Source organism: Oenanthe melanoleuca, chromosome 12, assembly GCF_029582105.1.
Source record: "Oenanthe melanoleuca isolate GR-GAL-2019-014 chromosome 12, OMel1.0, whole genome shotgun sequence".
NCBI classification, from domain to species: Eukaryota; Metazoa; Chordata; class Aves; order Passeriformes; family Muscicapidae; genus Oenanthe; species Oenanthe melanoleuca.
Window position 1 is genome coordinate 12,843,892 of NC_079346.1, and position 18,524 is coordinate 12,862,415.

Here is an 18,524-nt window from a genome sequence, read left to right on the forward strand (position 1 = left end):
AATAAGTGAGATGAGCTGAGCCCCTGTGACCTCAGTCCACAGCACATTTGTCAATTCTGTGATGAGTCCTGTGACTCTTCTCTGAACTTATTTCAAATTATCAATATCTGTACAACCAAAAGAACCAAAATTAAGGAGAAAGTGAAGAATTAGCTCACAAATAGGGTTTATTTTTTTCTGTGTTGACTCAAGAGCCCTGTGTTTAACTGTTCAGTGATCACACTTGTCTGTTCTCAGCTGAGCTCTGGCTGTGGTTCTCCCTAGTAATTCAATAAAATAAAACATAACCTGGAAATGAACAACAGGCCCCTTATAGAGAAATGGTGTGCTGCAGACACTTGGTTGTAAACCTATCAATATCTACTGCTTGTACCCTCAGGTTAGGATTAAATTAACTTGTTATCACTCCTCTACATTACAGAACTGGGCAAGAAAAACTTTAAGTCTATAGTTCTCTTCTTGGTAAGAGGACCCTTTCCAGACATTGACAGGCTCCAAACAAGATTATTATGTCCATGTGTAAGGAAAATGCCAGCAACAACCCAGATTTCTGCAGTTGGAATACATTTAAATGATTAAAAAATGCTTTTTCTGCAGCTGTATAAAGTGACAATTCTGGATGGTTTGAATTACACAAAGTAGAAACAAGAATCATCATAGAATTTTGTCTTCCCCATCTCCACAGAAAATCCCTGTTTGAGAGGCCAAGACAAGATGTAGCAAGCCCTTTGACTTTGGCCTTTAACTATAAGAGATCAGCATATAAAATGCATTCAAGAGACAGCATGAGCACATATCACATACCTGGAGGTTTTTTAGTTCTACTGCTCTCACTAACTACTCAGAATACTTCCTTCTCCAGAAAAGCACAGTTGCCTGACCTCTACATTCCTTCCTTTTCTTCTTCCTCCTTAGCAATTCTGGAATGAATTAATTTATAGACAGGCTTGATTAAATAAATATTAGCACTTGCACAAAAAAAAAAGTCATTTGGGTATCTTTAGAAGCTTTAAGCATTTTCCATGCCTTTTCAAAATATCCTGCATTAATCATTTCACAACCTTTCAAATACTCTCTAGGAAGATTTATTTTATATCCCTAGTTTAAGACTTTATTGTAGGAGTTTTGGCTTCTCAGGATTCACAAACCAGAATCCTAACTTTGAAAAGAAGCTGCCATATCCACTACTTCTCTTACCAGATCTACTTATCTGAATTAATTCGCCTTATTACACAATATCCTTGCATGAATTACCACAACTGCTAGACTGGAATGCATTAAGAGGAAAGCATTTAATGTCCTTTAAGATGTCTTTTAGTATAGTTAAAAACAGAAGAGGAACCACATAATGACATTAAGCAGCTTTCTACAAACCAATGACAAATATACTGTAGATATTGTTGGGAAACTTTGAAGGTTTCCTTCTTAATTTTTCTTTTATTACTGGCTTGAGAAAAATAAATAGGTGCTGCATAAGCACTGCAAAAACACAAATTTCTACTGTCTGATTAAAGCGAAGTGGCAAAAGGAAAATGAGTAAATGAGTTTATTTTACATTCCATTCTGAGTTTATTTTACATTCCAAAGTTTTAGACCCAAGTCCATCACTTGTAGTACCTAATATTGTTGTTTGCTAGTAGAATATCCAGCACCTACATCTAAAAGGGGAGTAGAAATTATTCCTTCTAAATATAATCTGCAAAGCCCCAGTAGAGTTTGTGTATAGAACTAGAGCATCACATACACTACTAGAAATATTCTCAGAAGTTTGAAAGCATAAATCTAATAAAGCATTCTTCTCCACCTATCCTATATTTATCAAAGACTATTCTAGATCTCAGCAAAGATAGAATAAAACTGGTGACAATGTAAGCTCTGTTCAAATGACTTGAAGATTTAGGAAAATAATTCACTAGACTAAACATATTCTGCCATACTCTGTGGCAGAACTCATGCAAGCCTCATATGCAGATCATTAACCCCATGAAACTGCTAAATTGCCACAAAATAAAAGATACTCCAGAACTGATATGCTTAAAACATTCTACCATGGAAAATTTCAGCATTATTGCCAACTGGAAAACACAGATAATACACAGTTAATCAACAGCTTCGTTTGCAAGCAGGGTGTGCTTTGTTTGGCTGTGGAATGAGGAAATAAAGCAGCTCTGTTCTTACCCTTGTTGTACATGTTGGTGGGAACTTGGACATCACTCAGACTGATGTTCACAGGCAAGTTGTTGAAGTGGTCGTTTGGCACCAGGATGAACTCCTTCCCCAGCTCCAGATAATTCCCTTCTTCATCCCTTTCATTGATGAGCACAGCATTGAAGTATTCATACTGCAACAGAAACCACATTCCCTATTCAGCACAAAAATGAGATTTGACTGGTTTAATACATCTATCAATCCACTGATTAACATCTCCAGCTAGAAGAGTAGAACAAGAATTTTTTATCCTAAGATTCCCTTTATACTCTTCTTACAGGTACATTTATGAAAACATATCATGTGTGATTTATCAACACATCTCAAGAAAACTCCATATTGTTTCAGTTCTCTGGCTGCCCTGAAAATATGAAGTAAAGTCCAACAAAAGCTCTAATCATAAACAATATATGTACTATTTTTAATACAAAGCTTTCTAAATTTAAATATTTTTCTGGGTTATTACTTAATTATGATCTCTGTTTAGCTTATTTCCACCAGATCAAGAAGTGCTGTCAGTGCTGAACTCGGTCTCTGACAAACTAAAAGTGTTTTTACTTCACAGGAGTATTAACTACAGCTGTAGATGTGTACTCAGTGTGCACCAACTGACATTTCCTAAAATTATTTGCTTTATACTGAATTTGAGAAATGCACATCATAGCTGGCCTTGTAAATTATGCATATTTAATATGGACATATAAACTTTGTAGTGACTTATTTTGAACAAGAAGTTATTGCCTGCCTGTTAAAGATTCCTGAAAACTATTTGGCCTATTTTGTACAGAACTATAACTAGATAAGCAAAAGCAATTTAGATAAAATTATTGATATCTTTATGACCTACTTTAATCAGAAATTTTACTAAGCCTTGAAAGCAACAAACAGTACAAACTACTTTTTAACCTCTTAAACACCTTAACCCTTGGCAACAATTCGTGATGTGCTTTCTAACTGGAGGAGGCCAAAGTTTAGTGTCTTTGAAGAACCACATTAATTTAAATATGAGTCACTGCCCTAATATCCATTTGAGAGTAAAAGCATATAATATTCAAACATAAACCTATTTTTATTTGAAGAGAAAGCATTCTGTACTGGAATATGCAGGAATATACTGTTCTTCTTGAACTGAACTTCTGGCATGTATCATGGAATAATTTCTACAGAAATTCACATACAGACTTATTAATTTGAAGGATGTAAACTTTATTTGCCCACGGCTTTTATAATACTCTGTAAATGGAAGGATAATTTGACAAATTTCAAGTAAGGATGTCAGAATATCCTCGAAATCAACTCTAAAAAAGTATTATTTAATTTCATTTCATGGATTATTTCCTTTTCCAAAGAAGTTAATTAGTGGGCAATCTCACCAAGTCTGTAAGTGGCAAGGGGTAAAAAAAACCACAGGGGTAGGCTGGAGGTGAGAACTGAGCTGCAAGGTAAGAAGGAAACTTCTTCAAAGTTCTCCATTCCAGCTTAGCCACTTATTTTGGCATAATGTCTCAGCTAATCAAGCACCTTGATAACAATGGATATTTGTCTGCAGCAAAACTTCAGTAATTTAGATGGAGTATTGAAAAGTATTGCACACATCTCACATAACTGCACTATTGTACAAAGTGTGATACAAAAGTGATGTTCTATATTGCCTTTTACATTCATTATTCTGTAAATAGAAATCCAGTGTTGTCTAAATATTGTATCACATTTGTTAACACTGTAAACAGCATATTTATTTAAACATAAATGTTTACTATTCAAGTTAAAAGATACATTATAATCCAAACTGCCTTTGCAACTTAGAGACTATTGGGCAGATAAGTGTAAAAAAGTATCAGCTTTTATCATTGCATTGTAAAATTAAGTATTTTGGGTTTTAACAGCATGAAAGAATGCAAGCCACAATTTTAGCTTGTTATATTTTTTTCTAAACTATAGAAATTATTGTTTACCAAGATAGTACAAAAAAATCTCATTCCCAGAGCAATGAGGACCAGAAGGGTGTAAGTGGGAACGATTTGCACTAATAAACCAGCATTAGAGCAATATCTGGACTACACTGATAATTCTTAACTACTCAAAACCATTTTCACAGTGTTTCTGTAACTTCTCAGCTCATCTGAAGAGAAAGTTAAATGTATCTGAAAGATATTCAATTAAGGAACGTTTATGGCATTTGCATAGAGCCTCAAAACACTAGAGCATCAGAAAAAATGAAGTAGCAGCAAATAACATGGAAAATTAATGGGAGAGTAGAACCTACCATGAAATAGCACAGATAGAAATGCTCAATATTTGAAACAGCTACAATAGTTGCAGCATAACAGCTATCATCATCAGAATTTGAACAAAAAAGACAAAAAGTTTATTTTCCCAAGACTGACAAATAAGAGCCATCTCTAAGGAGAACAGAGAGGTTCATGATATGTGAAAAGCAAAATGAGGAAAGTTATCCACCCAGAGAAGCTGTCCTACAGAACACATGGGAGACAGTGGTTCCCATTCTGGCACTCAAAGAAGAGGAAAACATCTGAATGCATTTCTGCTTCTAAGTCTCAAAAAATCTCTTCTGGCAGTTGTCGAGTAAGGAGAATCCATGTTTTCAAGCATTTGATAAAAGCTCTTGTATTCAATAACTTGGTCTGTTTAGCAAGTAATTATAAAAGGTCATAAAAGAAAAGTGCCTCATTCAATAAAAACTTCTGAATTTTAAAAAGCTTTTATGTTTGAGGAAAAAAAAGCATCTCTTGTTGTAAGAAATATCTTTATAATTTCCAATTATTCTCTGAACATTCCTCCTTGCTCCTCTGTAGGAGCATCCAGCACATTTCCCCCCTCTTTTTTGTCTTTATTCAGCAGCAAGGCTCAAAAAGCACCTGGGATTTGAAAAGTTGTCATCAGTCCTGCTTTAATTATGGAAGTAACAAAGGAACATTACTTGCATCCTTGAAAAAACAACTGAACTGTTTTCTACACAATCAAATAAAGATGACCTTCCCCCAGGCTAGACATTCCTTCCCAGTATGATTACCCTATTAAAATTGCCATAAAAGAGGATAAATAAATAATACTTCATTATAGTAAAAAATCTATTATAGCAGTAAATTGGTAAGAGACATCAAGGTCTCAGACTTGTAAGGATTAACTGATTCACTGAATGTAGAAAGTTATTATGATGGCTATTTTAAATCATCCATTCAAGTTTAAAAGCATCACTTTAGATTACAAGTTTCAGATGAAGCCTCCATTTCCTTTACAGATAAATAACTTCAAGAATATTTACTTTTACCTGCAAAAGCTCTCAAGAGTCTCTTCTTTGTCACAAGAATGAACAAAAACTCTTTGGTCACTAAAATTTAGTAAATAAAACAAGGAAGGAGAAAGCACTTAAGTAACAGGCTTTCAGTTGAATATTTTGGACACCTTGACAAGCTTTACTGGATATCTATCATTTTTGTTGGGTCTAGAAGAGCAAATATTCAGTGTGTTCATTTTCATACAAGGAAAACTTTCTGCTAAAGACTAAAACAAATCCCTACCCTAGTGACATCATAATTTTTCCCTTCACTTACTGCTTCCAATGCAGGCACAGACCCTTAGAAGTGGCTCAATTTTCTTACTAGTAAACATGAGAGGTTCCTTGGACTTTATTTAAACAATACTTTGGAAACAGCAGCAGTTAGCCTAAAACTTGTCATTCCAAAAGAACAAATTGTGCAAGATCAAAGAAAACAAGGGAAGACTAAGAGGTACTTCTGAAGGCTTGAGGATGTTAAAACGTTTTTGAACACACTTGTATCGAGTTTGCAATTACTTCCATCCTGCAGAAGGGTTGATCCTCCCTTTTCAAAGTGGGAAAACCTAGGTAAAACATTACACAGTAAGCCATGATTAGATTCATATTATTTTCAGAGCATTACCTTCACTATGTCTCATTTTATTTTTACGTTAGAACTGGTATCCCACTGACATAGGTGTGGCCAAAACAGAGATGCAGAATACTTAGAGCAAAAATCATGCCAACAGGTTGTCAGGATGTCTTTCTTCTAAATTCCACTAACTCAAATATTCCCCAAACCAGTTTTATGGGGCTGACCTTTTTTAAGCAAATTATCCCATATGTGTATCATTACAGATGAAAAAAACTGCAAGATTTTAATTCATTTTAACAGCCTTTTTATTACTAGCTAGAACCACAAGATTTCTTCATTCCTCCTAAAAGCCCAATGGCTAATACCAAGCTAATGAACAAGCAGGATCAACAACTTCTGCAAAATAATCCTGTAAAATAGAAGAGGAAAAGGGCAGACTAGTTTCAAAATCAGTGAACTAATATATTCTGATGTTTTTCATTTTACCACGAGGTAACCAGTGAATGGTGTTCAATACATAGCATTAAAAAAATACCATCCATACAGTTTAAAACATGATATAGAGGAGCAAACTATTTCACAAACAGATAAGATGAAAACTTTTAAAGTGAAATCAGTGTCGTTCTGTGCATTTCAGCTCATCTGACACATTCAGGTTGATGACAACCTCGAGGCTGCTTCTCATTACCAGTGGAGACATTATGTGACTTCTCTGTGCCTTTCTACAATCACATGCCCTAAGTGCTGCATTCCTGCTTCCTAGCAGGAACAAAAAAATATTTCTTGAGCTCTGCATCTTCTCTGTCTCCCAGGAGAAGCAGCTTTAACCCAGATTGTGCAGCCCAAAGCGTGCAGACATTGAGCTCAGCAAGGCTGCAGAGCCTCCCCAGCACAACATGCCCAGGGACAGGGCAGCCTATACATAACCTTGTGCTGGGCTGGGGCTTAATAACTCCCAAAAATACAGAAAGCAACACGCAGTTTGTACCCAGCAGTTAACATTTGAACACTAACCATGGCCCTGAATGATGAATTAAACATGTACTTCACCAGATTTATTTTTTTCAGACCAACAGGGGATAATCAAAATAATTAAATAGTGAAGAACTAGAACAGAACAGAATTTCATGGTTCTCACTACAATCCCATCTTTGTTTTGTTACTTCCAACCACCCACCAACACACAGGAGGTTAAATTAATATTGACTACAAAAAGGAAAGCAAAAGAACACGTGCAACATTATTGAATTTATTTGGGAGTAAAGTGAGAGATGAGATGTTGAGCAACTGAACATATACAAATCCTCTTCAAATGATTAATGACTCTCTCAAGCAATATAGAAATTTGGTCAGCTAAGCCCACAGTTGAAATAACAAAACCATGATGATGAGTTAATTTAATAAAAGAAACACATGTCTCTAGAGTAAAGGGGGAAGGACAATGGCATCTATTTTATTCATAAAATAAGTTTAAAGTGTTTAAAAACATCTCACAGAGTATGCTCGTACACTTCTCTGATTCTTTACAATTTTGCTTTGCATTGATTGTATGACTAAAGCTTAAAAAAAGACACAAAGAAAATACCTTTTCATGTCAAACACTAAGTTTTGTCTTGACTCCATTCAGCAAGTGTGAGTCCTAGATACAGAAATTCAGAATCTGCATAAAGCAGCTGAGGCAAGTTTACATCAAATATGAGTTTTTATTTGCCCTAGGAGAGAGCTGGGAGTCAAGGGAGGTTGGAAAGAAGGGCAAGTTAAGAACCTGGATATTGAAAAAAACTATCTGCAAGGGTAAAATGAACATCTGCACACTATTCTCATCCTGAACCTGTGTGAATAAGTTAGTGGTAGAGCCCAAGAGTTAAGTTTATGAAATATAAAAACAGTCTCTTTTATGTTTTCAACTTCTAACTTTTTTTCACATCAAGCAAAGACAGGCCAACAATGATAAATAAAAAAGCAGCAATAGAAGAACACATTACATGAACTGAATTTGTCAGAGCAATATCATGAAACTATCTGGAGTCTGGACAACTATTTATCCACTATATTAAATTCTCAGATACTCACAGAACAATTCTCTGGGACACTCACTGAGCTGTGGAGTGTTACTATTGGAATCCTACACACAACTTCAGAGTTATGGTCAAACCAGAGCTCGGGAGGGGGACTGTGAGCACAACTGAAGAAACAACTGAGATTTTCAGAAACAGAATCACCATTTCCATGTTCCAGCTCTAGATCGTGTGGCAACTTTATCTGTTCTAAATCAAAACAGATAAACACTTTTAGAAAAGCTGATCCAGATAATTAAGCCAACCAGAGTTGAATTTCTGCTTTGCAATCTGGGGGATGGGACAAGTGGTACTTTTATGAATCATCTGCCCCACAATCCAGCTTGCTGCTCTGTCTTGTTTACAATCATTACAAGTTTAGGTTCAAGAAGCAAGAGAGATAACATCTCCCAACGACTCTGAAGAATCCAGGAAACATTCCTAGGATGGGCTTTGCTTGAAGCATCTGCTGGGAGCTAAGGAAGTCCCCAGCAGACAGTGGCATCTTGTATTTGTGCATTTCCCTCAGCTCAGCAGGAAAGATCACACACACAGGGGCCTCTCAGCCATCTAAACAGTTTAAAAAAATACATTTTTTAGCTCTCTCTAATTACTCTCTCTAAACATCCTAATTTCCTATTTCACTGCTCCTTCCTGGCAGTCTCTGCTAAAGGATAAATAGAAAATAACAAGAGAAACGACAGTATCATTCAGTCACAAATGAGTCTGAAATGCTCATCTAACAAAAAGCATGAAGGAGCTCTCATTCTTACCAGCTGTTTATCTGAGATCCTGCATCTTTTCTTACCAGGACATCATCTGAACAATGACATTTTTAAGGACAATTAGCATTTTTTCTTAATTGTTACTATATTCTTAAAAAAAAGATGATATACAGATGTATAAATACCACTGCATTTGTCTACACTGAAGGAGAAGAGCTGAACATAAAAATATTATATAAATATGTTAATTATGATTGGCAGGAAAATCCTCCATTACCTTTAAATATTTATTGCAGAAATAAAGATTAGTACTAATATAATATAATATAATATAATATAATATAATATAATATAATATAATATAATATAATATAATATAATATAATATAATATAATATAATATAATATAATATAATATAATATAATATAATATAATATAATATAATATAATATAATATACTCCCTTATAAAAAAGATTTATCAGTTTTGAATATGTTGGCTCTGAGCCTGCTGCCACAGCTAGAACAATATTCATAAAAATATAAACATATTTACCATTTGTAATGGCTATTTTCATGGATAATTACTACATTTAATGTCTTTTACTTCCATACTTGCCTTATTTTAAGACTGTGACAAAATGTGCCTGTATTGCCAATAGCCCTTTCCAGGTCATAAGCCATCTATAACCACTGCAATTCAGTGTCATCCTGAACAAAAGGCTTAGCAAACAGGAAAAGGTATTTGGAATAATGAGAAATTTGTGAAGCTGACCCAGAGGTTATTAATTCAGGCTTCCTGGACATAAGTTTACTGCACAGATGACTTACTCTGTGTAGATTCCAAGGCAGAAATTACAGTAGATATTGTTACAAAAGCCTCCAACTGCCAGAAAAAAGATCCTCCCTCCTAAGTAAGGTGCCATGAAAACACTTCATTAGGCAATAGCTTGTCATTAGCTGTTTTGTTGAAATAATATATGGCACAACTGGACCACACAGGGATCTGAATAACAATACATACAACATATCATGGAGAAACCCTGAAATGTAATACACATCTCAGCCATTTACTGACCTGTAGTTTACACAAACAGACTTAAAAACTTTAGTGACAAAAATATTTTCAAAGGGCTTATGCTAATGGATACTATTCAAAATGCCTAATGTAGCACACACCACCCTGAAAGAGAAATATGCCATGAATAAATCCTCAGCAAACATTCAAGTACTTGGAGCAAAAACATCAGCTCAGTTTTACCTGAGCTATATGCTGACACTGAAAATTTGCAGGGTTTGTTTATAGTAAAGCTGATTGGAAAAAATGAAATGTCATCCCTGAAATATCTCTAATTCCCATTCCGAATATTACTGTATTTAGAAAGAATTTTACAACAGGAAGACTTATTATTAATACAAGATTATTTTCTAATCAGAAGAATGTCTCTACTTATGTATATCCTGTACTTTAACTGCTTTACAAATGACTTGCATATTTGTCAGCATCTTGGGTTCAGTTAGACAGTGACAAGCCATAAATACTTGAAGGAAATGAGACACATTTGATTTAAAAAAGCTTCTCATCTCTGTTACAGCTATGCAGAGACTTTGATGTGAATGGTGGGTGCTGCAGCTGAAAACAATAGCTGTCCATTTATCTTGGAGCATATACACGACTAAGAAGTTAATCTGATACAATACCACTTTTATGCACAGAAAAATTAGAAGGGTTTTCATCTGCACATTTTAATTCCCACTCCCCAAATCCTGTGTATGACTATGCCAGAGAAGGTGCAATAAGTCTGGTTTTTAGTGCTTCTCTGCAGCAGTTGTTCTGGCAGAGTTCAGCTCCCAGGCACTCCATGAGCAGTGGCCAAAGAGCAAATCACCTGCCTGGTCTGCACTAAAGATAATCAGAAAGAGATCAGAGAGCTCATGACCCACAAATCCAACTCATTTTCTTGTGCTCCCAGCTCAAAGTATCAATGCACAACGCTGGCATCCTCCAAACAAAGTTCAAATGTTAAGTTGGGGTTTCTCCCACCTACAGTAATTACTGAAAGTCAGGACTCAGTCAGGCCAATGCTGACAAACAGCAAAAGAGAAAACAGCCCTGAAAGTACAGCCAGTTTTACAGTTCTCCATGGAAAGCAGCAAGATTAGCTCACCAGTGTTTTTCCTAATTAGCTCTGATATTCTGGTTTCTCAAACCTTTAGAGTATTTCCAAACACAGCCCTTGTGCACCTTGTCACACTGCACAGATCTGCTGAAGTGCTGCAAGATGCAGATGGGGAGTTTCACCCTTCTTGTTTTCTTATTCTATTCATTCTTTGTTTCTTTCTACTTTTCTTTAACCTAGTTTCTAAGAAATGCAGAGGAAACTGAAGCAGTAAATGTATCACCAGGCTTTTAGAAGTAAAAAATTGAACAAATAGATAAAAATGAGAAACTTCTTACTTTACACCACCTCTTTGGAGGCCTCTTATTAATGGTGTCTCTGCTATTAACTGCAATTCAGAAGGTTAATTAAGTTGGGAAATTTTAATCTTGTTTCTGAAACTCAAAATGTTTCTTCCCACTTCAATTTTTCCTCCCCACAAAAGCAAATTCTTTTACCTAAATCAGAAAATTAAGCTTATCTGCATATTTCTAAAACAAAATCTTGCTGAAACTTACTCAATTTTTCATTACTGTCCTTTAATCACTTTGTTAAAAGGGCAGGGAAAAAAAATCAGCACTATGTATATCTCATGAGAGAGATCAGTCTTGACTCCTGAGCTGCAAGGTGGAAATTATCACATTTGTCACACCTGCAGAGCTGAAACTGCCCGGTGAAAATTCCCCACAGCTTTACCTGCCCCTCAGAGCATCACTGGCACTTCTGTGCCCTCAGATGCTGTGTCTGATGGATCCCACCTGAGCAGCTCAGAGCAGCACCCAGAGCCCTGCCCGAGCTCCCAGCCCACCCTGGCACAGAGCAGCTCAAAGTCCCCTTGCTGAGTGCAGCCCCTGCTCTCCTCATCCCACACTCAGCTCCCTGACAGGCTCCCTTTGGGGGAAACCTTCCCACAGCAGCTTGAAGAACACTGGCTAATTCCAACCCCAGCCACATGAAGATTTACCTCCTGAAATAATTTCACCACTGTATTCAGGCTGTGCTTCTATTTTCAGCAGCAGCAAAAGAAGTACACCTGCCTGTATCTCAAAGCCTGGGAAAAACCCTCCATTTGACCTAATGGTTACAGGCAAGATAATCAGGGCATCATTAATTCAGAATGATTAGATATTTTCCTAACATGCTGTTAGTATGTATGAATTTGTCCAACTTGTGTGGATCCCGAGCTTTTAGCATCCTAGAATAGCTAAAAAACCCCAACCTTATATTTCACATTTTCTATCAAGCCAATAGCTGAAGCACCACCATGAATCAAGAGCTTGAGTAGCTGGGGACAATCATGTGTTGAAATTATAAACGTCAATAGGCTGTGATTCACTGAAATCAAGAGCCTGTGTTTAATTTATTTATATTAAGCTTCCACATTTCTGAGACATGGTTTCACCCAACTGCTTGCCTAGGAGTGTAAATCACCATCAAAGTGCAGAAGAGTAAATCTGCAGAACAGAGCTGGGTTTGAATATGACGCACAGCAAACAGTTGCAAAAGCACAGATAGGGATTCATTGTTAGAGCTGCTCCAGCCTTGGAAACATCTCCACATTTTTCCACAGTTTATGCAGGAATTCAGAGTGTTGCAAGGATATAATTAGTATTAGATGAGATTAATTCATAGTGTGGGAAAACACACAGAGCTCTGTGAGTCTCCTTTCTCTCCACCCAAACTGCAATCATGCATATGCCTATTTGACTCTGAACACACTGCCAGGACCCAATTTTGGGAGCTGGCATTTTTCTCCTTTGGCTGTGATATTGAATGTTTCATTTTTCAATGTCACACTATTTACCATGCACATATTTTAGTCATATCATTTCACAGTATGGTTCTGGGGCTGCTTGGCTCACAGCTTCTCTGTACCTATTTTCTTTCATTCTCTTTTCTTTCTCACAAGAGTGTTTGCCAACTCTTATCTGTCTATATTTGTAAAATAAGAACAAGCTATTATCAGTCCTTTGAAAGGCACATAATACAGACTTCTAGGGAAAAAACCTGCAGGTTTCAGCCGCATGGTTTGAGAAGAGTCAGTTTTGATTTCTACTCTGGCTCACTCTGGATTTTGCACTCAGCTGTGCGTCAGGGTCAGAGCTTCCAAGTTTACTTGTAATGCTGAAAACATGAAACCCAAACTATTTTAGAGTTTGATAGACAACAATAAATCAATCCTTAGACTGCTGCCATGAGGCTCAAATTTGCTTGAGGAGTTCTGTGAACCTTGGAAAAAAATCTCATAGAAATCTAGCTTTTAATGATAGCTGAAGTCCATCAGTGCTTGGCATGGTTCCACGAGTTCTAACATAAGGTTTGAAAAGGGCTGGCAAGCACAGTCCTTCACTGGTGTTTACTTACCTGCAATCAGCAAGAATAATACATTCCTAATGTATGCTCAGTTTCTGAATTTGGTGTGCATTTCACCATGCTAAAATTAAATTTAAGGGAAAGCAAGATGACAGAGGAAAAAAGTGATATAGAGAATAAAGCAGGGGAAAAGGAATTATTACTTTAGTTCCTCTCTGCCCAAAATTCCACATGCCTCCTGAAAAGATAAGTGAAATGGAAAAAATTAATTCCTGGGTGTCTTAAATATTTAATTCTCATTCTCAAACCTTACAGTTGACTTTAATTTTGGTGTGACCTCAGCTGTGATTAAGTACAACTATGGTGCACAGCACAAGCCAGGGCATCACCTCTCTTAATACAGAGATGGAAAAGGTGAGCTGGAAGCTGCATTGCCTTGCCTGTACAGTTCTGTGCCCCAGCTAATCAGAATTATTATGAGGTGAGCCTGTGACCTCGGAGGAGCCTTGTCCTACACAGATCCTCTGCTGTCAAACCCCAGGCAGCAGCTTCCTCATGGCCCCGGGGCTGGCCTCACACACCAGCACCTTACAGCACCACAAAGGGTGTCAGAGAAAAACTGGATCCAGCTTTTTCTGATCATGTACCCAACATGTTACAGTGAGTTACAGCACTCCCTTTAAACTGTCCTGAGCTACCCATTTCTTATCGTGATTTCCTAAAAAGAAGCATTCCATACATTGAAAATAGAAAAAAAAATATAAATAAACAAATTATATTATAAATGATATATCATAACACTATGAGTTCTCAAAACACATTCCTCATTCTAACCACAACTTCCTACTCTGATAATAACTATCATTATGTTGATTTTAATATAAATTCTCCCTAATCCTTTTCTATCAAGATTATTTTTGTCATTGATTATATTCATAAGGTCATCAATTATTATATTTTTATCACTCTGTAGTAACTATTTTTAATGAGGTGCAACATATGAAAATAAAATTTCTCTCTTAACCACACTTCATATTTTTAGCCCATATTTATCTGGCACTCATTGGCCCCAAAGTTAAATACCTACACTGATGGGGAATAAACCTCCTTGTCCCAGTATTTACCACAAAAAACATGCTGTGTACTCTGTCTTCTCTAAAATTTAGTGTTCTTTTACTTTTTCAGCTTTATTTATAAAAGGTTATGCTTACTGCAAATTCTGTCCTGGAACAGACTTTATTAGATTAAAACTAATTTCCTTCAAAATGTCTGCCCTTCTACATCTGAGGAAAGCATCCTGACTTAATATTGGAAGAGAGGGAAAGAGCCCTAGTTAATTAAGGGGGAAATTATGCACAGAGCCCCCACCATGACAACAGACATCCTTTCATCCCTGTATGGCACCGTCTCCTCCTGCTCTGGGGTCCCTACAAGCTGTGCCCAAGGTTTCCCACCAGGAACACCCAGTGCTGGTCCAGGTGCCAGCCCATGGATCCAGCCCCGCCCTGCAGCTCATTCTGCTCAGCCCCAGCCTGTGCTGCCCTTCTCCAGACTGCCAGAACCACTGCAGCAGCTGGCAGGCAGCTCCAGGGCTGGAACCTGGACCAGAGCTGCCCCTCTCCTCTGTAGTTAGCCCAAAGGTGGAACAAGGTCACTTATTGCCAGACAAGACATCCCCTGACACTGGCAACTTGCCCACATCAGGGTAGGGAGACATCACCTGAAGATCACCACAGAGAGGAGAACTGTTCTGGATACTCACTGGGTACTCACACTGTCCTTCAGTGATGACAGCAGATGTAAGAGGGGTGAGGATGGATGCTGTGGGAAGCAGGGCTCCCATGGGAGATGGACACTTCTGGGGAAGGACAGGGGTGAGAGGGGTGTGGGTGAGGGAGCTGCTGTGGGTCAGAGGGTGTGTGCCCATCACAGGACATCCTGCAGATGGTGGCTCTTGAGCAACACTGGCATCTGCAAACCCTTGACATGGAGCTCTCCAAACAAGGGCATGGAATTACTCTTGTCAAAGGGAACTGCCAGCCACTGTCCCTTGGGGAGAAGGAAACTCAACACTTCCCCCATTCCTGTGAGCCAGAATAGCTCTGTGAGGGGTTTGTATTCTCCAGACACACCACATGAGGACCTGCTTCACAAAAGCTGATACAGACTCTTTTCACCACCAGCACTTAAATATTCATAGGAAAGGGAAGTAATGGGGAGCTCATTGGGAAGAGATTACAAAGGGAAGATCTGATAGTAGAGGAGAAAAGAACTACAGAGTGACCTTTAATAAACAACTGCTATGGTCCCAAGTGAGTTAATAAAATTACAGACTAATTTAACCACATCCCTAAACTTGCCCTCCAACAATTGCATGGTCAAGACAGTGTATACAAGCAGAGAGGTCAGCCTTTGCTAATGAGCACAAAAAGCTTCCTGAGTGCAGCAGGGCAGACAGGCTGCAGTTACAGGCTCAGGAGCTGAGTCACAGACCAAACCCTTCCTACATGTGCAAGGCATTAAGTGTTCATCACAGAAACTTAAATAAATTAAATCATTCCATTGCAAATGACAAAAAGGGGACTTTCAAGTTGCACAATTATTATTCAGGGATATGGAAGCAATAAAGTTAAGGTTCCACAGGCAACCTCAGCTCTGGACTTTGGTCAGCATGTAGTGTGGTTCTTAATTCCATAAATCACTAATAGTTTTGGGGTTTTTTTAAAAAGAACAGAATAATCATTTTTATTGGCATACAGTCTATAAACTCTCAATAAAGATAGCTCTACTGGATTTAAATAATCCAGTCTCTTTTTCACTGAGATATTTTTATGCACTAACATCTTTTCCCTCTATTCTCACATTTTGATGCTCCAAAATCACATTTCTCTCCACAGAGCTCCACCACCAACTCTCACCTCTAAGAAACTAAGCAGGGTACAAAAGGTTTTCTCCATGCATCTATCCCTCTGCATTTTTTGTATCAATTCACCTCATTCCACGTGCGCAAGAAAATACTCAGAAAAATCTAAATCTAACTTAATTGAATGTGCAGAGGTCTTTATACCCCTATAATCTTCCATCATTATTCAGCCATGTTATTCACAAGCTTTTGCAGGTTGCCTACAATATATATACTGCCCATCTTTCAAGTGACTTCATCAGGTCTGGCTGCCATACAAGCAGCTTACAGCACATAGAAGGCATCTTACATAAACATTAAAAACTGAAAAAGAACAGTTGATTCTGTGTGGAAAACAGTATTAAAATCATGAGGTCTATATCAAATTCACACAAACACGAGAACATCTTCAGCCGTGCCAACAAAAGAAATTTAAGTTTGCTATTGTGCAGATGTAGAACATTACAACTTTTTTATGCTGAAGACTGTAGGAATAACTTTATTTTTTAAATTTTTCCTCTGTTGTCTTAAATAAGCTGAACATATTTACACTTATTCTTCCTCAACTACCTGGATAAGAATAACCTGAAAATTGGGCAATCTACATTCAGGCAACTTGCTTGGAAATGCCATGACAAATGTAGGAAGAAGGTCATCAATGACAAAATCTGAATATACAAAAAGTTCATGAGCTTCCTACTGTATCTGGTATAGAAAAAAAATGCAAAGGTGAAGTACTTGGAGAATTTTTTAAGAAATTAGGTTTAGAGGTTCTTTCACCATAAGTGGCCGTGAAATCAATCAAACATAGATGAATAGTTATGGCAGAGTTTTGTGAATCCCACCCAAAGAGAAAAATGAGAGAGAGCACAACACAGCCATGCAAGAGTCCAGCAACAAAAATATTGTCTAGGGATAGCTTTGAAATATTTATAAACAAGTGTAGCATTACAGGCAGGGAAGGAAAACTATAAACAATAGGGTCGTACTGTAAGCTTAATTAAGAGAAAAAATAAAAGGCAAAATATCTGAAATACCAAAGGAACATCTTTAAAGGGACTTTGGGGGTGGGAGGGCACAGTTTGGATTTTTAAACAACCATAAATACTCTCAGGCTCGTGCTGGGATGAGACAAGAGTGGCATCTAGTGGCTCCCAGCGTTACAGAGCTCCTTCCACTGAGCAGCTGGGACACAGCCCAGCCCTGCTGTCCTGCACTGCTCATCCCAAACCTCTGGGCTCCAAGTGGCACCTGGTGAGTCCTTGGTAGCCAAACTGGGGAACAGGGCATGGGGAGGTCAACAAGTAAAGAAATAAAGATACTTTATTCTTGGTTTATCAGCACTTTGTTAGGAACTTTGCTTAGCAGCAAGCAGGAGAGATTTTTGTTTAATTCTGGCAGGGATAAATTGTACACTCTTTAAAAAAAACATTCAGTAAAGCTGTAGGACTAATACACACGTGCTTTTTTACTTACACCTGACTTCTAACAATAAAGCATATTAACAGAGCATGTTCATACCTTGCATACATGTTTGGCCATATTTTCCAAAATTTGCTTAGTACTCTCACGAGTTACATATTTTTAACATGAAAATATATTTTAAAAAAAAAGTTCCCCAGCTGAAAATTTTGGAAGTTCCTTATGAGAGTAGACAGTGCATTTGCAGAAATGTATTTCCAGAGAATCATTCAGATCCCCTGGGGAGGATCACTTGCCTAGGAAAAGGGTACAGTATTATGGCATTAGGGAGACTTGATGAGTTTTTGATCCAGGTTCCATTTTAATTACGTATTATTAATCATTTTGCAGTTGGAAAAATCCACCATTGTCTATGCATAACTAATTAAGAACTCATGTTTCTTAAATTAAAGAAATGTGTAGAGGTTTCTTTTGCAGTGTGGGGTTGAGCTGAGAATGCATTGCACTAGAGCATAAATTTTCCTTCACAGTCCAAAAACTGTTCCTCTACAAGACAAATATACAGGAAATTTAATTGTATACTATATTCCAAACTGCTGTGAGACACTACAAACATTCAAATACCACCACTGAAAAGGCCATTTAAGTAATTTCATCTGCTTTGCTTTTGCCATTCTTATCTCTTTGAAATGGTTTCCTGATAGTAAAAATAATTTCTCTATTAATCCCTGCACACAAGCATAAGTATATATTAATTGATATTACTGTTTATGACTTGGATGGCAAAGACTGAACATTACAAATGCTGCTATTACTATCAGCAGAACAGCATGCAAGGAGGATTTGAATTGTAATCAGTGTCAG

General features: G+C 37.3%; 1 protein-coding gene across 1 annotated transcript in view; it reads right to left on the reverse strand.

Annotated features, from left to right (window-relative positions):
* Window positions 1-18,524, reverse strand: part of CACNA2D3 (calcium voltage-gated channel auxiliary subunit alpha2delta 3) — a 372,509-nt gene that overhangs the window by 221,240 nt on the left and 132,745 nt on the right. Inside the window, exon 5 of the mRNA XM_056501471.1 lies at window positions 2,179-2,341. Coding sequence (XP_056357446.1) covers window positions 2,179-2,341 — 163 coding nt within the window. The remainder of the gene's footprint in view (window positions 1-2,178; window positions 2,342-18,524) is intronic.